The sequence below is a fragment of the Lathyrus oleraceus genome, chromosome 1 (genome assembly GCF_024323335.1).
Source record: "Lathyrus oleraceus cultivar Zhongwan6 chromosome 1, CAAS_Psat_ZW6_1.0, whole genome shotgun sequence".
NCBI lineage: Eukaryota > Viridiplantae > Streptophyta > Magnoliopsida > Fabales > Fabaceae > Lathyrus > Lathyrus oleraceus.
In genome coordinates this window covers 452,551,765-452,572,380 of record NC_066579.1, presented here as the reverse complement: position 1 = coordinate 452,572,380, position 20,616 = coordinate 452,551,765, and the positions used below count along the sequence as shown (strand labels likewise).

At 35.8% G+C, this 20,616-nt stretch overlaps 1 protein-coding gene across 5 annotated transcripts in view; it reads left to right on the top strand.

The window, feature by feature from the left end:
* Window positions 1-1,399: 1,399 nt before the first annotated feature.
* LOC127083529 (uncharacterized) overlaps window positions 1,400-20,616 on the top strand; it is a 98,349-nt gene continuing 79,132 nt past the window's right edge. For 2 of the 5 annotated variants that reach the window (XM_051023848.1, XM_051023839.1), the window contains exons 1-11: window positions 1,401-1,780; window positions 1,862-1,994; window positions 2,163-2,299; window positions 2,416-2,461; window positions 3,658-3,870; window positions 3,970-4,473; window positions 4,581-4,715; window positions 4,826-5,041; window positions 5,128-5,217; window positions 5,386-5,867; window positions 6,043-6,137. In XM_051023848.1, coding sequence (XP_050879805.1) covers window positions 1,506-1,780; window positions 1,862-1,994; window positions 2,163-2,299; window positions 2,416-2,461; window positions 3,658-3,870; window positions 3,970-4,473; window positions 4,581-4,715; window positions 4,826-5,041; window positions 5,128-5,217; window positions 5,386-5,652 — 2,016 coding nt within the window. In that variant the 5' untranslated portion in view covers window positions 1,401-1,505 and the 3' untranslated portion in view covers window positions 5,653-5,867; window positions 6,043-6,137. Of the gene's footprint in view, window positions 1,781-1,861; window positions 1,995-2,162; window positions 2,300-2,415; window positions 2,462-3,657; window positions 3,871-3,969; window positions 4,474-4,580; window positions 4,716-4,825; window positions 5,042-5,127; window positions 5,239-5,385; window positions 5,868-6,042; window positions 6,138-20,616 lie in introns of those variants that run through there. The other 3 variants (XM_051023853.1, XM_051023867.1, XM_051023860.1) reach the window with 3 other exon arrangements.

Sequence of the window (20,616 nt, the reverse complement as noted above, 5' to 3'; positions counted from 1 at the left end):
AACAAAAACAACTGTCCCAATCAAGGAGCATCATCTAGATCTTAAGCTTTTTGTAACAATGTTTTTCTGTAACAATCAATCATTATATATCATTAAGTTCTTGTTACAACGAGTTTCATAACAAACATCAGTACAAGACATTTGAAAACATAAATAATTCTAACTGATTACAACAATCAAATTAATGTCGTCTCGACCAAACATCATTTCCGTAGCATCCTTATCAGTCTTCATTCGCACCCAACTAAAGATACTGTCAAGTCTCTCAATACTTCTGATTTTTTCCCCTTCTGGTATTTTCCCGTCTAACCATCGAACCAGCTCCCTCTTCAGTTGATCGAACGTGGTGATGTTCCAAAACAACATCAGCATTTGAGGTTTGTCTCTCGCATAAATCACCTTACCGTATCGGCGACGAACACCAAACATGATAGCCAAATGATTATATGAGCTGTAGAACAATTATTCACACAACACATCTATTTATAAGACAAAAAAGGCATTTTATGAGGGAGTCGTCAATTGAATTGGCGACTCCTCTAAAAACCTACACATAAGCGCCTATTGGATTGGCTAGGGCACCTGCCCTAGCCAATCCAATTGGCGCCTCCATTCAAGTTTTAAGAAGAGTCGCCATATGAACAACTTTCATGTTCATCAAAAATCCATTTGAAACTTGGAAGCTCAACATTCATTTCAAAACATTATAGGTCATTCTGACAGAAACCCTAATTTTAGGTCAACTTCGTAAGGACCTAACTCACTCATTTTTAATTATTTTGAGGTGGGACCAAGTGCGTTGGAAAATTTGAGATGTCTACTTCAATTGTTATATTGGACAAAATTTCATAACTCTAAAAGAGACACATGCAATAATACAAAACATTATAGGCCAGATAACAGTTGAAAAAATCAGAAGTCCAACTTCAACTGCCCATAACTTTCTCATAAAAAATCCAAATGATGCAAAATTTATGTCCAAATTTATTGTCTTGAAAAGATATACAACTTTCATGTTGGAGGTTTTGTCATTTGAGGCTTTTTTAAGAGAGTCGCCAATTGAATTGACGTCTCCTCTTAAAAATTACACATAGGCGCCACTTGGATTGGCTAGGGCACCGGCCCTAGCCAATCCAATTGGCGCCTCCTTGCAATTTTTAAGAGGAGTCGTCAATTCAATTGGCGACTCCTCCTAAAAGTGGGATAGTTTGAGAATTTTGCTAAAAACTGGGGTGTTTTAGGAATTTTTTCGAAAAACTGGATTTTCTCAATAAAAAACTACTAGTGTACCCTTTGCAAACTCACTCACCCACACCACACCGACGGCACGAGCGAGAGTGAATAATTTAATAATAACAGTATATTACTATGACAGTAATACAAAATTTACCAAAACCAAAACCCAAACCCTGTTTTGCGGCAGCAATATAAAACCTTACTCTACCAAACTCCTCTTTGTGTGTATTCAAAGCAAAACCCTCACACACAGAGAGCCATAGTTACCGATGGCGCAGTCTCTGGAGTTTTTGCTGATTCAATTTCTCATGCCAGACAACGACGCTCGCCGTCAAGCCGAAGACCAAATCAAACGCCTCGCTAAAGATCCTCAAGTCGTTCCTGCTTTGATTCTTCACTTACGCACCGCCAAAACCCCTAACGTCCGTCAACTCGCCGCCGTTCTCCTCCGTAAGAAAATCACCGGTCATTGGTCCAAACTCTCTCCTCAAGATAAACAGCTCGTCAAAGATTCCCTCATCCAAAGTATCACCCTAGAACACAGGTTCATTCTTCAACTACAACAATCACTTAATCAATCAATTAATCACTTAATTAATTAATTGATTAATCTTGTTAATTGCAGTCCTCCTGTTCGGAAAGCGAGTGCGAATGTTGTTAGCATTGTTGCAAAGTACGCCGTTCCCTCCGGTATGTGGCCAGAGTTATTTCCGTTTCTCTTTCATAGTAGTCAGAGTCCTCAAGAGGATCAACGTGAAGTAAGTTGCTACAATCTTCTAATTCACTTCGATTTTACTTCTAGTGTGCATGTAGCTTTGATTTTACTTGGATATTTCATTATTTGATGTTGCTATGTGAAATCTGTAATAGAATTTCAGAATGAGACTATGTCTGACCTAGTTTTGTTGATTTTGGAATGTTATTAGGTGGCATTGATTCTATTTAGCTCTTTAACTGAAACAATTGGGAATGCTTTTCGGCCGCATTTCGCAGATCTGCAAGCTCTTTTACTTAAGTGTTTGCAGGATGAGACTAGCAACCGGGTTCGAGTTGCTGCTCTCAAGTAAGTTACAATCTTTTTTTATTGGTTCAGTTGTGTGTTCACGTACAAACTCGAAAGAAATGATTTATTACAGTACTCTGTTTTTGCTTATGAAAAACTGTGCTAAATTTTTCCAGGGCGGTGGGATCTTTTATGGAATTCACTCATGATGGGGATGAAGTGGTACGAATGACAGTGTGTTCATGTGATTGAAATATTTATTGCTTTTGTTAAATTTTTTGTATTTTTTTCTTGTTAGTAAGCGATGTGCATTTCATTGCCAGCCGGTATTTAGTGAAGGATTTTCATTTTAGCTATCTTAAGTTAGTAATTCAGAAATTTCAATATGCTACTGTTGGGAAATCAAAGAAAAAAGAGATGGAAAACGATAGGAGGAACCAAAATGTTAGAGTTGTGTTATTGAAATCTCAATAAAAAGTGCAAATGAATGTCCAGCAAGGGTTTTACTTCACAAAGGATCTCTTCTTTCACTTTAAAGTTGTCGAATGTACTGAAAGAGTCTCTCTTATCCGATTTCCCCTTTTTTTATATCTAACCAACCACCTCTAATTGATCTACTAATGGGGAAGCTGACAGAAAGAACAATTGTCCTTGTTTTATCCGAATCTATCATAAAGATACATCTTAAAAGTGACACATTAGTAGAATTGAATTAATTATTAATTTATTGCAATCAACTTGCTTTGTAGAACTGTTAGAATATAATACCATATCTGTATACTCTAACAACTAATGAGAACCATTAGAAAAAAGGTAAAAGGAAGGAGAATAAGAAGAACGAGCAATGCTTAACAATTTCAACTCTTCCTGGTAAATTTGCATTAAATTTGAAGTATCAAATGCTCTTTGATTTTTCATAGGCCTTATAAAAGTCTTCTTTTTGTTGAACTTATGCTAGTCAAGGAATTGTTATAGGACCCCAAGAAGTATGTTGACACAGGAAGTATATTAGGAGTTTTCTTTATTATGAATGGCTTCTTAGACAATCAGCATTTTTAGGAATTTAACTTAACTTACAAGGTCTCAGTGACAAAATGTTGTGCTCACTGTTCAATTTTTTGCACCAGCATGAGCTGTAGTAATTTTTAAAATTAAACACAACATGTGTTATCTGAAATAACTTCTCACCCAGCAATAATTTTTTTTTCCACGATGTTAGACATCATAGGCGATATTAGTAACTCAATAGTGATGCTTTATTGTCCATTGCATTCATGTAAAGCTACAATGAAATCAGTTAGAGGCCTGTAATAAACTTTTCAGTTCAGTGTATTGCTTCTTATATTAAGTACACTTTTCAGCTACTTGTTGTCTTTAATTCAAGTTTTCCTAACTTACATTTTATCATAAATATACAGATTAAGTTTCGTGAGTTTATTCCAAGCATCTTACATGTATCAAGACAGTGCCTTGCCTCTGGAGAAGAAGATGTTGCCATAATTGCTTTTGAAATTTTCGATGAGTTGATTGAATCTCCTGCACCTCTTCTTGGAGATTCAGTAAAATCCATAGTACAGTTCTCGCTTGAGGTTTGCTCAACTCAAAGTTTGGAACCTAACACACGGCATCAGGTTGGTTTGGACCATAAAGTATATCGCTATGACTTTTTATACTCTTGCTTTCATAATTGTTTTGCTCACTAGCTTGATGTTGCTGACTTTATCTAACAGGCAATCCAGATTATTTCTTGGTTGGCAAAGTACAAGTCCAACATTTTGAAAAAGCATAAGCTGATCCTCCCTATCTTACATGTTTTATGCCCTCTGCTTGCTGAATCAACCAATGAAGACGAAGATGATGATCTTGCACCTGATCGAGCTGCTGCAGAAGTTATTGATACAATGGCTTTGAACATCCCAAAGCATGTTTTTCCACCTGTTCTTGAATTTGCTTCTGTAAGCTATCAAAATGCAAACCCAAAGTTTCGAGAAGCAGCTGTTACTGCATTAGGTGTCATTTCTGAAGGTTGTTTGGAACTCATGAAAAAAAATCTGGAGCCTGTTCTCCATATTGTCCTGGCAGCTCTCAGGGATCCCGAACAAATGGTCAGAGGAGCAGCTTCCTTTGCTTTGGGCCAATTTGCTGAGTACTTACAGCCTGAAATAGTGTCCCATTATGAGGGTGTCCTTCCCTGCATTTTAAATGCTCTGGAGGACGTATCTGATGAAGTGAAGGTATACATTGGAGATGGGAATGGTTTATCAATATAATATAATAATAGATTATCTGCTACTACCTAAAAAATGTTTGCACTTAAGAGCATTGCATTTAATTTGTGCAGGAAAAGTCATACTACGCTTTGGCTGCTTTTTGTGAGAACATGGGTGGTGATATCCTTCCTTTTCTAGATCCGTTAATGGGAAGACTGTTAGCATCTCTCCAAAACAGTTCTCGCATTTTAAAAGGAACATGCATGGTATGGGGAGGTTCTGTTTGCTGTAAAGATTGCTATAATTACGATGAAACATCTTTTGAGTACTTATTTTGATATTTAAATCTATACTTTCCTCCTGGACACCCTTGCAGTCTGCTATTGGTTCTATTGCTTCTGCTGCAGAGCAAGCTTTCTTTCCTTATGCTGAAAGGGTTTTAGAGTTGATGAAAAACTTCATGGTGCTAACTAATGATGAGGATCTCCGTTCACGTGCAAGAGCAACGGAACTAGTTGGAATGGTTGCAATATCGGTAGGGAAAACGAGAATGGAACCAATATTACCTCCTTATATAGAAGCTGCAATTGCTGTAATCACCTTTACACTTAACACTGTTGCTGATTTTGCATTTGACCTTCTTACTGGAATAATTTGATTTTCTTCTGTTATTTTTAGGGGTTTGGTTTGGAGTATAGTGAGCTTTGGGAGTACACACATGGTTTCTTCAGCAATATTGCTGAGATTTTGGGTGACAGTTTCGCCCAGGTCTGTTTATATTGACTTAATGTAATTCCTATATCATGCTTACTCTTACTAGTGTAATTTTGTATTGGTAAACAGGATCTTCCTCATGTTGTGCCTCTTGCATTTATATTGACTTAATGTAATTACTATATCATGCTTACTCTTGTGAAACTTTGTATTGGTAAACAGTATCTTCCTCATGTTGTGCCTCTTGCATTTTCTTCCTGCAATCTTGATGATGGCTCTGCGATTGACATTGATGATGGTGATGATGAAATTGCCAATGGATTTGAAGGAGTTTCATCTGACGATGAAGCCCATGACGAGCTAAGGGTTCGTAATATAAGTATTAGAACTGGAGTGTTGGATGAAAAGGCAGCTGCAACCCAGGCCCTTGGTTTATTTGCACAGCATACAGCCGTCTCTTATGCTCCGTATCCTTTGTTAGATACGTAAACCTAGAATGCTTTAGATAATAAATTTTCGAGACTTGCATTGTAATTTTCCCATATGAATTAATCTGTGATTTTTGTCTCTCTTCCTCTTTTCTCTCTTTCTCACATTCTTCTTTTGTTTTATTATTGTCCAATAAATTGTGTTCAATTTCAGTGCAATGGCTTAAAAAGAAAACCAAGTTGTCTGAACCCACATATTTGTACACCATGGAAAAGGTATATCAATCTTGTTTATGTATTCAATCTATAAGTTGATTACGGTTGACCATCTGCAAAATATAGTATATACTTAATATCTGCATATATTATGTCTGTTTGTTAAAGCTTCCTTTATGTCAATTCTGTGAAGACTGCTCTTCTCTATTGTTGATCATGGAATATTATTATGCAGGGGTATTTCTTGTTACCTGAAAGTGCCAAGGCTCAACATAATATACGTACTGTGAATGTAAGCATATCAGCCTGGCACTCCTGCTTTGGAAACAGGTAAAGACTATCGTAAGATTATCTGGTTTTGGTTCCTAAACTGACAGGTTATTCTTCATAGGAGAGCTACTTTTATGTAGTTTTGTTACTAAAGGGTGTAAATTGTTTTGCTGATAGGGAAGTTGTTCTCTCCATTTTATTGATATTATACAGTAATATTTAACTATTTTTCAATGGAATCTGTTTTCATTTCCAGGTGGCAACAACTACTCATAAACAGATTTGTAGGATATGATACAATTTTAATCAATAGTTTATTGAGTTCTCCTGGTCAAGGTGATTTCTTGCTCTATAGAAGACTGGATAAACTACCATATATAATCGTTCTATCAAAAGCTAGTTAAACATTTGTCGTCCACATATTTGAATATCTAGGATTTAATCATGGCTCAAATTCTTTTGCGAGGTTATGGCAGGTTATCTTTATAATTATCAATCAAAGGAATTCTTTAACCTTAGTTTTGCACTAGAAATTCCTGAAGTCCCAGATAAGTTTGGAGGTTTGTTAATTTATCTTTCTATCCGCTTTGTGTAGCATTCCTCATCTGAATATATTGTTCTGTTAGTAATCAATTTCTTCTCTTGGCTTTACTTGAATAATTTAAAGTGAATGATTTGCACATATTTTATAAAAACTGGAAACTAAAGAAACTATATCAATGATATAATAAATAGAGAGTAATTCCCTTTTGTACTAATTTATATACAAATAAAAAGGAAAAATAGGAAACTATGTCAATTATAATAAATAGAGAAGTCATATAATCAAGTCTGTTATAGGGACTTTTGTAAAAAATGTGAAGCAAAACTTTTATTGTTGCCTTGTAACTTGTGTTATTTTGTATGTGCAGACTACCTTGTAACGAAGTGTGGCGTGCTTATGATGTCCCTGTTTGTTTTTTTTACTACCACAATGTCCGTGTCATTTACATTGAGAGAAACACAGACTCGCATGCTGAAGTTTACTGGTAGGCATTACTTTGCCCTGTATACAAATGTTTCAATATATTTAAACTGGTTTAGGGAGTTCTTCTGCTTGCATTGCATCTATCGTGTTATTCAGCCCATTCCTCCATGTATTAATCCCCAATTGCAAAATGTATTTCAAATATCTGCACCTCCTCAGCCAAAGGCTTCAATTCTATCTCAAATGAGAAGATACTTTCTCTCTCAAACACTTGTTTCTTTACAATTTTATATACATCATAACCAACCGCTCCATTAATTAACTATTCCTAACAGTTGAAATATGAGAGAATGAAAAACATTTGAATAAATCATGTGTCTCAATAGTACTACGGAAGTTGTATTATATAGTGTAATATACAACTCACCCTATTAATTACATAGGGAATATTCTATTCTATGGTATATCCTATTCTATTCTAGAATGAGACAAGAAATATTCTATGAAATATTTTATATATAAATATATACAAATATGAACACTCCCCCTTAAGCTTGAACATATAAATCAAATAGACCAAATTTGTCACATATAATTAGTTTTAGAATTTCGTAGGGATTTTGTAAACACATCTGCCAATTGATCATTAGAGTTGACAAAGCTTGTGATTCGATATTCTCTCTGACAAAGTGGCAGTCTATCTCAATATGTTTGGTTCTCTTGGCAAGGGGAATTTAAGATTTGACACACCACATTAATTGCAAAAGAAATGTTCGGACGAGTGACTGTGAGATAATTCAACTTTCCAACCAATCTCCTATACCTCCCTAAGTCAAATTGAGGCTTCCCCTGATTGGGTCGGAGTTTAACACTTGGATCCATAAGAGCATCAACTGGTTTAGCGTTTAACAACCCCGTTTCTTCCAAAATATCCATAACATATTTATGCTGAGAAATTACCAAACCATCTTTAGATTGAGCTACCTCAATACTCAAAATAGCGGAGTTTACCAAAGTCTTGTCTGAAATTGATTCGAGAGATGTTTCAATTGGGGTGTAATCAGTTTGGTTTGGACCGGTTTTTGGTCAAAAAATTGTTTGAGCCGATGATATCTCCAACAATTTGGTTTGATTTTTAATATTTTTTCAAAGTGGAACCAAACCACACTAACTAAATTGGTTCGATTTGGTTTGGTATGTTTTATCGGTTTAGAACACTTTTTTTTCTAAACATTATATTTATCTGTATATTATTGGTATCATGTGTCAGTGTATTTTATTCTATTATTTTTTTCAAATAAAACATTTCTTATAATATATTTCATGCTCTATTTTTCAAACATCTTACAAGTTTCTCTTAATCTATACGAAGTATTGACATAATTTTCATTGCATCATAAAATAAATTCACTATCGAATACACAAGTTGGAACTTGGCATGAGAACGTTGAGATTTGAAAACTTAACAAACAAAACACAACAATAAAAATAAAAGGTATCAATACACGTAAATTAACATGTTTCACATCTCAAACATCAAAACTATTTTGTAACTAGATTATAAGGAAATTCGTTGAAGAAAAAACATAAAAGATAAAAAAAGAAGATGAAAACTAACGAAGAGAACTTGAACATGAATTGACAACCATAACCTATAAGAACGTCACGTTGGTGATAGAAGCAGCGGTGGCGGACAACCAGAACAGTGGTGGCTTATGATTTCTATTTTTAATGTTTGGACTTTGGTTTTAGCTTATCTATTTTATTCAAAGAAAGGAGCATAAACAAATAAACAAAGATGGAGAAGTGTTGGGCCGATATATAGTCATCGATTCGGTTCATCGGTTTGGCGGTTCCTAAAAACTAAAATCGAGAATCGAACTAAACCACATCGGTTTTTATTGATTTGGTTAGGTTTTTGAATTGAACAAAAAACAATCGCTTTTTTTAGATTTGATTTGGATTGTCGATTTAATTGATTTTTTCTGATGCGTTTACATCCCTAGTTACCCCAAATCCAATTTATTTTCACTGTCCTCGTGGTGAAGGGTTGTGTAAAACGCCTGGAGGCTCTCAAGTTCCTTGAACTACTGCAATAATTTAGCTGATTTTTATATGGCCTGATTACAATTTGTGTTGTTACTTCTTGTTGGTGAGAGTCCCTCTATCAACCCATTTTCTTCCCTGTGCTCCCTAGATACCATTCATTGTCATGGATCCAGACACATTGTCTTCCTCTTTCTATTGACATCAAAATCAACCATATATGATATATCTATTTAGAGAGAGAAACTACTCGTTGCTTTCGATTCCCTTACCAAACATATTAGTCTGTTACCTGACATTTAAAGTTTTGGCATTGACTTGAAGTATCTTTTCTATAGAGCTGGTTTTTTTCTTCATTCTAAACACGTGTTATTGGAAATAAATCCCAAATTAAAGGCTCTTTTTATTAATACTAGACTTCAAATTCATCTTCCCCATTTTTCCTTTTAATTTTACATGCTCGTTCTTTGGTGGCTTCTCAGAGACTATTGAGTACACTTCTCGGGTCACGAAAAAAGGAAACCTCTAAAACAGCGTTGTCTGAAAATTAACCCAAAAGGAATTCTGTAAACAAAATTCCACCACTGACTATACCTGATATAGCTCTTGGTCCACCATAGCAACCTTCACTACTTTCGACCTCTTTTGGCTTGATACCCTTTCCCGCGTGATGTAACAACCAACTCAGTTGATCTGTCTGTGCGCATCATCTTCCTCGATTCCTGTAATGCATATTCTTAGAATTTGGGTTGGGTCTAACTCAACCCTACAAAATGGACTTATAAGATGATTTCCCTCACTTATAAACACAACACAAGCCATATCTCTATGTGGGACTAAATCTATCCCTTTAAACCCAACATAATAAAGGTATTGGAGGCTGCAATAAAGACAAACTAAATGCCACAAAATACGCGACTAGGGCGGACCGCAATGAAGGAGGGAATTCCAACACACCCCCTCACGCTGGGACCTCAATGAGACCGAAGCGTGGACAATGCGGGAAACTCAACAAGTGATCTAAGATAGGCTCTGATACCATCTTAGAATTTGAGTTGGGCCTAACTCAACCCTACAAAATCGGTTTGTAAGGTGAGGATTGCTCCCACTTATAAACACAATACAAACCATATCTCTAAGCAATGTTAAACTAAATCCACCCCTTCAAACCCAACACAATGAAGGTGTTGGAGACTACAACGGAAGCAGGCCAAATGCCACAATTTAGGCGACTAGGGGCGGACCACAATGAGGCGGAAATTCCAACACTTATGTTCACTGCCAATTTTTCTCCACTTGTTTCTTCAAGATTTCCAAATGTTGCCCAAACTTTGTGCACCCATTTTTATTTTTTCGGAATTCCAAAACATCGCTTAGAGAACTCTAATCATGCCTCCAAGTTCATGTGCAGGATGAAAGACTACTTGGATTGAGAGTTGTAGTTCCATTTGTTTGGAACCTGGCATCTTTTTATAAGAAATAGGGCTAAACTCCCCAATTACTGACCTAGTGTCTACTCCCCCAGCCAAAGGCATCGATTCTCTCTTAAATAACAAGACACATTCCCTTTCAATCCCTCTTATTATTTACATGCATAGCTCCTCTCTAATTGACTCATCCTAACAATTCCCAACAAACAAACTATTGGTAACTAACTTATTTGGTATCCAACTAATAGATAGATTCAGGTACTAAGACTCACTTACAGATTTAATTAAAATAAATTGACAGGCTGTTGTTAGATAGTCATGACTGTCCAGGAGTGCTGCACTCTATAATTGGAAGGTTTATCTGTGAGGTCTTTTGTTTACCAAGTAATTGCATAAAGTGTGCTAGCTATAAGAATAGAGTCATTTGGCACATCCATTCATGGTTTTTCCGTACTTTTTTGCACACGTGGGATTATCTTTTCACATTTGTTAGTCTCTACTCTTTACAGTGCAACTTCAACACCATGCTCGACATCACCTTCCTACATTTCAGTGGATCTTTGTACATGTCATTGAATCACTGGTCTTTGTTCCTGTAAGCACTTATTTGTCGAAATTATTCATTTGAATTGCATGTGATTTATGCTATTTCTTGTTGTATTAGCTTTGCTGATAAATTGTTTATTGATTTCTGTAGATTATGATTGGTATTCTATTTTTCCTTTTTGAGTTTTATAATGATCAGCTTCTTGCTTTTATGGTCTTGATTCTTGTCTGGTTGTGTGAGCTATTTACTCTTATTAGGTATCCCGCAATACTCATTACCTGGTGTATGATTAGTCATGCACGTAATACGCATATATGAAAAATAAAGAAATAAATAAACCTGAACGAACAGGAAGGAGATTAGAATTCTAATGATCAATCAATTTGTGCGTCGAATAGTGCCTGAATTCACCAGGCGGTACACTGACCTACATCGCCTCGGACGGAAATTAGGACCCATTCTTTTAGAACTTATTAGAAGCGCTTCTAAAAATACACGGGTCTTAAATTGATTATCTTTTTTATTGGTGTTTCTCGGTATTGTAATTCTAAAAAAATTCTTCGATTTTTTTTAGAAGTTCCAATTCATAGATTTTTTAATTTTCCTTAATTCGCTATATAGATAAGATATAGCGAAATAATTCATAGATATATCGATATATCGATGAATTATTTCGCTAAATTCATGATACTTTATAGTAAGGTTAGGGTTGATCTTAACTCGTTTTAAAAAATCGAATGGGAGGACTAAAACAATGATACCAATAAGAGGAAGAGATCAGATAATCAAAGTTAAAACACAATTTAGTCTAGCTACCGAAGAACTTAGAAAACTTATAAATATAAAATAGGTTAGGACAACTCAACTTATTAAATATGCAAGAAATAAACCACTTGAGTTCCTATATTTCTTTCTCATTTGTTTCTATATCATTTATACTACGGGGTTGCATGGAGCTTAACCAACTCATTATTTTTATTTGAAATATACAAGACAATATAATCCATGACTATAGTATTAGTATATCTATTTGAATTCTATTCCTTAATTTCTTATATTATATTTAATATAATAATGAATTTGATTTGAAAAAAAAATTCAGAATTGTTAAGTAAATTAAGAGAATTTTATATACAAAATTCAAAATGAGTGTTATTACTATTACTGATCAATAAAAATATCTATAAAAAAAGAGGGGGAGAGAAAAACTTTGATTTTATGATAAAAAAAAATTATACCTGTTATTTCACAAAAAAAAAAGAAAAAGAAAAAAAAAAAAACCTTGGATCAGTTTAATTTCAAGTATTCAATTTCACTAATAAGATACGAAGACTTACTTCACATTTTAAATCACACCCAAAAGACTATTTATCTTAAAGAGAAATTGAACTGATCCAGGGAAAACGGCAACAACTACAATATTTTGCATTTGCATGCAACACTTCTTAACACCTTTATATAGTCCTATCACTCAAATCCTCCAAAGCAACAACAAAAATAAACAGGGGATGAAGAAAGGAAACTCAAGCACAATATGTAGATAGTGTTTGGGAAACAAATCCAACAGTGTCAAAGAACATCATAGTTTTTTTGACACAAGAACATCATAGTTAAAGAGCTAAAAAATAACATTCATTTATAAGTCAAGCTTAGCAGGTCGTCTCTTGATTCTTTCCGACTTCCTTCGGGGTTCTTGTATCTTCTTCTTAGGTGGAGGCACAGCAGAAGCCGAAGCATCACCAATGGACAGGGAGACTACATCCAACACCAACTTATCATACCCCTCCTTCGTCACGGAAGCCAAATTGTCGTCCACCGAACAATCCTGCTCCCCTGAAGCCGAAATGTCATCCACCACAGCATTAATCGAACTGTCATCCACCACAACATCTGAAGCCGAAATGTCATCCACCATAGCATTAGTCGAAATGCCATCCACCACAGTATCAACCTCTACTCCATGTTCACACCATGGACAAGCCGTTATCTAAAAAAAATGATTTCGTTGCTAACTTTAAATATAAAGCTAAACAGACAAACTAACTATATAAGTACTATGGCATCAATGGTGCTACAGCTGAATAATGATGACAACAGTATAAAGGAATTCGGCAAAGTAGAATACTGAGGAAATGGAATAACGATTACAATAAGAAATAGAAGGAAACTACTAAACATTGGCATGGGCACATGACTTTGAGTCCAAGGCAGCAGCAATAACAACAACAACATGTTGCTTGTTCGGAAAAAAAAAACAGCAACATGATAGACCTAAGAAACTTAAACTGAAACGAGATCGAACAGTTGATACAATGATAACATATTTTCTTGTCCTTCTATGATAACATAAAAAATAATTTTATAATAGTACCTCTAAGGCTTCAATCGTTTTCAACAGCCTCCAACCGATCCTTTTACTTTTGTAGCTTTGGATGGGAGGATGGATAAAAGCAAGGTCTGGCATTGGCACTAAGGATTGTATTCTACTAAATACAATTGCCTAACAATGATGTTAACATATATTATCAATAGCAGAAAAAAAATTGATGAGAAATATCAGATATAAAAAAAATAAAAATGGACATTGAACTTAAACGAATTACCTCAAAAATTGGAGCGAACCCGCTGAAGAAGTGTTGTACCTTACCCGGCGCATCCTTCAAATTCTTAAGTTTCGCGAATGAGGCATGGAGATTATCAAAGATAACTTTCGACCAATTAACACTTCCTAATGCGTCTAAGTTATCTACCATTGCCCAAGACGATGAACGCGACACTTTCAGATTCGAGGGCATAGTAAAATGAGTTCAATAAAAATAAAAATAAAAAGTTTTTTGAAATTTGTTTTGCTTTGCTCGTCTGTTATGTTCATTTGTTCTAAAATAGTTTTAACATCTAATGTTTTCAATTTTTTTTATTCTGGCAAGTTCAACTCTTTTTTCAAGTCAAGGATAAATTGAGGAAATTTTCCTTCATGAGAGATTGCTAAACTACTAGTTCCGATATTTTCCATACCAATAACATACGCTACCTCTTTAACACAAAAAGAAAAGGAAGCATAGTTGTTCAACACAAAAACTTTCGTTGTCGATTCATAAATGTCACAGAAACTGGAAATCAATGTAGCAGAACTTTCTCTATCATTTTCTATTTTCTCTAAAAACAGAGTTGCTCATCAGAGCCTTTTTTTCAGGAGTTAAGTTACGGGTCAGACACACGAGTGTTTGTAAGCTTGCACATAGCTTAACATGCTGACTCGTTTTTGTATCCTACAAAAAAAATTAACAAAATAAACTGCGGAACTTTCTCCAATGTGGCGCGTAACGCCGACTCTCAAAATTAAACATAAATTCCAACAACATACATAAATACTAAACACACAACGGGTTTTTATCCTGCAAATAGTGGTCGCTCACTTTATGACTTATTTCCAAAATAAGGGCTTTTATCAATTTTTTTCATCCAAAACGCAAAAGCAGCCAAATAGCGCTACCGATCCGCTACGCCGCCGCTATTATCCTGCAAATAGCGGCCGCTATTTCCGCTTCTCTAAATAGCGGAAAGCGGCCTTATAGCATAGCGGAGAGGTGGTCTGACGCCACGCTATAGCGCCGCTATTAACATCATAGCTTTTTACTTTGGAAATAAGTCATAAAGTGAGCGGCCACTATTTGCAGGATAAAAACCCCCTGTGTGTTTAGTATTTATGTATGTTGTTGGAATTTATGTTTAATTTTGAGAGTCGGCGTTACGCGCCACATTGGAGAAAGTTCCGCAGTTTATTTTGTTAATTTTTTTTGTAGGATACAAAAACGAGTCAGCCTGTTAAGCTATGTGCAAGCTTACAAACACTCGTGTGTCTGACCCGTAACTTAACTCCTGAAAAAAAGGCTCTGATGAGCAACTCTGTTTTCAGAGAAAATAGAAAATGATAGAGAAAGTTCTGCTACATTGATTTCCAGTTTCTTTGACATTTATGAATCGACAACGGAAGTTTTTGTGTTGAACAACTATGTTTCCTTTTCTTTTTGTGTTAAAGAGGTAGCGTATGTTATTGGTATGGAAAATATCGGAACTAGTAGTTTAGCAATCTCTCATGAAGGAAAATTTCCTCAATTTATCTTTGACTTGAAAAAAGAGTTGAACTTGCCAGAATAAAAAAAATTAAAAACATTAGATGTTAAAACTATTTTAGAACAAATGGACATAACAGACGAGCAAAGCAAAACAAATTTCAAAAAACTTTTTATTTTTATTTTTATTGAACTCATTTTACTATGCCCTCGAATCCGAAAGTGCCGCGTTCATCGTCTTGGGCAATGGTAGATAACTTAGACGCATTAGGAAATGTTAATTGGTCGAAAGTTATCTTTGATAATCTCCATGCCTCATTCGCGAAACTTAAGAATTTGAAGGATGCGCCGGGTAAGGTACAACACTTCTTCAGCGGGTTCGCTCCAATTTTTGAGGTAATTCGTTTAAGTTCAATGTCCATTTTTATTTTTTTTATATATGATATTTCTCATCAATTTTTTTCTGCTATTGATAATATATGTTAACATCATTGTTAGGCAATTGTATTTAGTAGAATACAATCCTTAGTGCCAATGCCAGACCTTGCTTTTATCCATCCTCCCATCCAAAGCTACAAAAGTAAAAGGATCGGTTGGAGGCTGCTGCCTTGGACTCAAAGTCATGTGCCCATGCCAATGTTTAGTATTTTCCTTCTATTTCTTATTGTAATCGTTATTCCATTTCCTCAGTATTCTACTTTGCCGAATTCCTTTATACTGTTGTCATCATTATTCAACTGTAGCACCATTGATGTCATAGTACTTATATAGTTAGTTTGTCTGTTTAGCTTTATATTTAAGGTTAGCAACGAAATCATTTTTTTTTAGATAACGGCTTGTCCATGGTGTGAACATGGAGTAGAGGTTGATACTGTGGTGGATGTCATTTCGACTAATGCTATGGTGGATGACATTTCGGCTTCAGATGTTGTGGTGGATGACAGTTCGACTAATGCTGTGGTGGATGACATTTCGGCTTCAGGGGAGCAGGATTGTTCGGTGGACGACAATTTGGCTTCCGTGACGAAGGAGGGGTATGATAAGTTGGTGTTGGATGTAGTCTCCCTGTCCATTGGTGATGCTTCAGCTTCTGCTGTGCCTCCACCTAAGAAGAAGATACAAGAACCCCGAAGGAAGTCGGAAAGAATCAAGAGACGACCTGCTAAGCTTGACTTATAAATGAATGTTATTTTTTAGCTCTTTAACTATGATGTTCTTGTGTCAAAAAAACTATGATGTTCTTTGACACTGTTGGATTTGTTTCCCAAACACTATCTACATATTGTGCTTGAGTTTCCTTTCTTCATCCCCTGTTTATTTTTGTTGTTGCTTTGGAGGATTTGAGTGATAGGACTATATAAAGGTGTTAAGAAGTGTTGCATGCAAATGCAAAATATTGTAGTCGTTGCCGTTTTCCCTGGATCAGTTCAATTTCTCTTTAAGATAAATAGTCTTTTGGGTGTGATTTAAAATGTGAAGTAAGTCTTCGTATCTTATTAGTGAAATTGAATACTTGAAATTAAACTGATCCAAGGTTTTTTTTTTTTTTTTTATTTATTTTTTTTTTTTTTTGTGAAATAACAGGTATAATTTTTTTTTATCATAAAATCAAAGTTTTTCTCTCCCCCTCTTTTTTGATAGATATTTTTATTGATCAGTAATAGTAATAACACTCATTTTGAATTTTGTATATAAAATTCTCTTAATTTACTTATCAATTCTGATTTTTTTTTCAAATCAAATTCATTATTATATTAAATATAATATAAGAAATTAAGGAATAGAATTCAAATAGATATACTAATACTATAGTCATGGATTATATTGTCTTGTATATTTCAAATAAAAATAATGAGTTGGTTAAGCTCCATGCAACCCCGTAGTATAAATGATATAGAAACAAATGAGAAAGAAATATAGGAACTCAAGTTGTTTATTTCTTGCATATTTAATAAGTTGAGTTGTCCTAACCTATTTTATATTTATAAGTTTTCTAAGTTCTTCGGTAGCTAGACTAAATTGTGTTTTAACTTTGATTATCTGATCTCTTCCTCTTATTGGTATCATTGTTTTAGTCCTCCCATTCGATTTCATTTTTCTTTTTCAATTTCTCACACCGGTTCTAAAGCAATGCATGAATCAACATTCATGCAGATGCAATTCCTCTCCGGATCTCATCGATAACAATCCTGTTACACCCTTGTATGACTTCAACAATCCGATCTATCTCGCTGAAGAAGAAGACGAAGAAGATTGTGAACTGCCAGGGGAATTAGCCAGGTTGTTAAAACAAGAGGAGAAGGTGATTCAGCCGCATGAGTTTGATCCAAAAATCCGTTTGAAAATTTGAATCAGGCGTTTACCGCCCCCGCGCAACTTATTTACAATTATGCCATTACAAATTTCATTTGATTTAATAAAAATCTTAAAAAATCATTAACACCTTAAAAAATTCACCAAAAATCATAGAAAAATCAGAAAAATGTGGAAATTTTTGTGTTGACTTCCTTGTTGACTGTAGATGTTTTTTGACCTATTGGTCAAAGTTGTGCATGGTAGAATTATTGTTTGACTTAGGGTTCTTTCACATGTATGTAAATTTGATACACTTTGCCATTTTGTTCATGAAATGCTCATAGTGTAAAATAAATTCTTGAAAATTTTTGTGATGATTGTTGACTGGCTAATGTTTATTTACATGTAAATTTCATGAATTTTTGATACCTGGCCATTGAGATGTGAATTTTTGAACTTAGGTGTGACAATGTGTGTCACACCTCATTATGTCAACTTGCTGGATTTTTTTGAGTGACCTATACTTGTTGGAATGACATGAAATTTTGCATGATGGTTGATTAACATGTTAAGATGCTATGTGAATTTTTGTGGAAATTTTATGTGGCATTTTCAAATTGATTGCTATTTTTCATCTCTGTTAGCCAATTATGCAAGTTTGTGTGACATAGGTTGGTAGATTTGATGTGAAATGCTCATATGGTATTGAATGATCATGAAATTTGGCATGCTTGTAATAGACACATAATGTGACATCCCTGTTTTGGTCCTATCCATTTCTTTTTTGTTTTCATTGAGTTATGAATTTTTGAAGTGGAAGCATGTATTGATGTTGTGATTTGGAGCATGTAATTGTGTCTGTTTTTGTTGATTTTCATTGACATAGTTCCCTTGGCCCAATTAGGCTAAAATTGGACATGCCATACCTTGAGTATCCCCTGTTTAGGTGTAAATTATTTGAGAATTTTTAGAATTGTTTTGATATGGAATTGAATGCAATAGTTCTGTTTGTATGTTTGGTGTTTCATTTGAACTAGTTTGCCTTGTTTTGTGCTTAAAATGAACATGATGAATGATATAAACATGAGACCAAGTGTGTTGGCTCTGGTTTGACATTAATTTGAGTTGGGTTGGTGAATACCTTGCTGTTTAGGAATTTTTCTTGCCTTTGGACCCTAGGCTTAGCCTAGTGGTCTTGTTGCTAATATTTGCTTGATTTTTCAGGATCAAAAGCATAATGCACATGGAGAATGAATCAAGTTAAATGCAATTGATGTTGTTTGATGTTTGTACACTAACATAACATTGTTTTGTAGGTTGTGAAGTTTGGGCTTGAGCTTTGAGCTTGCCTTGTTGTGCATTGCTTTGTATAGTTTGATTGATTGAACACTTGTTGTTTATGGTTTGTCTGTCTTAGTACTAACTGTGTTTGACTGTTTCCAGGTACTTTTAGTTGCTCAGTTCCTTGTGAACTTTTGCTTTGCTTTTCTTAAGCAACTTGCATTGAGGTATAGCTTCCTAACTTCATGTATTCTGGGAGACCCGGCCTGTTACTTGGCCGGGCAATTGTCTGAAGTCCTCCTTAAGAGGCAATGATTGTGGTTGTTTATTTTTAAGCCCAAGCAGGTAAAGTCCTTAATCAAGGCAATTGGTGGAAGTTAGGGATAAGCAATCTATCCCCCACTATTCTGTGAGTCTTCTCCTTGCTCCCATTACATGGTTGTAGCATTGAGATCACAAGCCCAAGATCTTGTGCAGTGCACATTGTGTCGGAGTCTCTGAGTATAGAAGGGTTCCCCCATTCTGGACCCATGCTCATTTGTCAGAAGCTCTCCCTGGTTAGGGATAAGAGCTGTGAGGTCTCATCCTCACTTCACCTTTTCATCTGCTTCACCTTAGCCTCGTAATGGCAAGGTTGAGAGCAAACACAGCCGGTACAGATGACTTGCTGAGGCAGTCAAACCTATTGATTGAGCCCCTTGTTTGGTTATAGTGTGTGCTCTGTGGATATCTGATTGACATGCTTGTTTGAGATGCTTGTTCTCATTTGATGTATGCTTGTATGCTTGCTTCTTTCCTGGTTAGGAGTAGCTTGCTTATGCAAGTAGGATAGGAACCTCAACTTAGGGTAATGATGCATGACAACACTAGGCTCGAGTCCAGCTCCCTGGTAGTGTGTCTTCCCCTGGTTTCTGGCTAGATTTTCTTTCCCTTTAGGGGGAACTACATCGCCCTGATCCTTGTTCCAGACGAGGTATGTAGGCAGGTGGTCGTGCGAGACCACTCCGGGCAACCTTTTTCTTTTTTGTGTGCGTTTACTTGTTATTTGATTGTGTGTTTGGATCGGATGCCGACGTAAGTCCAGTGATTGGTTGTCGGGCTCCACGTTTGCCCTTTTGATTGTGTTTTGGTTCGGATGCTGACGTAATTCCATCCAGTGGTTGTCGGGCTCCATGTTTGCCACCCTTGTCTGTTTGTGCGTTTTGTGTTGTTTGGCGTGCGTAAGCCGAACTACAGTGGCTCTGATTCTCGTTCCAGACGAGATATGTAGGCATAGGGTGCGATGCCCTATCGAGCTCCCTTCTCCTAACCCCACCTGCGTTCCCTGCGTGTGTGTGTGTGATGTTTAGCAACCTAGTCTTTATTTTAGAACGTGGATCCCGTCGAGTACGACGGACGTGAGGGGTGCTAATACCTTCCCCTTGCGTAACCGACTCCCTTACCCTTTCTCTTTGGTCGCGAGACCATGCTTTTTCCGGGTTTCTCTGAGCGTTTCCTTTCCCTATTTTGGGATAAATAACGCGCAGTGGCGGCTCTGTGTTGTTTTTGTTTTAGCCCGCCGGTTGTTTTTTCGCGGATGCGACACCAATGATTCTGGTTAACAAAACCAATGCAATAAATAGAGACATTTGGTGAATGTGAACTTGTCATCGGAAAGAAAGTGATGCACGGATTGCCTAAACAGACAAGTACAACATTATAACGATTCGCTATCAAGTAACCCATATCTGGTAGACTCATCCATTTTTCAGGTGGCTGTGAACCAAACGATTCTATCATCAAAGATTCTCTCACAACTGACAACCGATTAGAAAATAACTTGTCATACAAAGTTGACCTATCCTTGTCTATTATTTCCAACCCCAACTCTCTGCAAACCATTGGCCAACCATCCTCACCA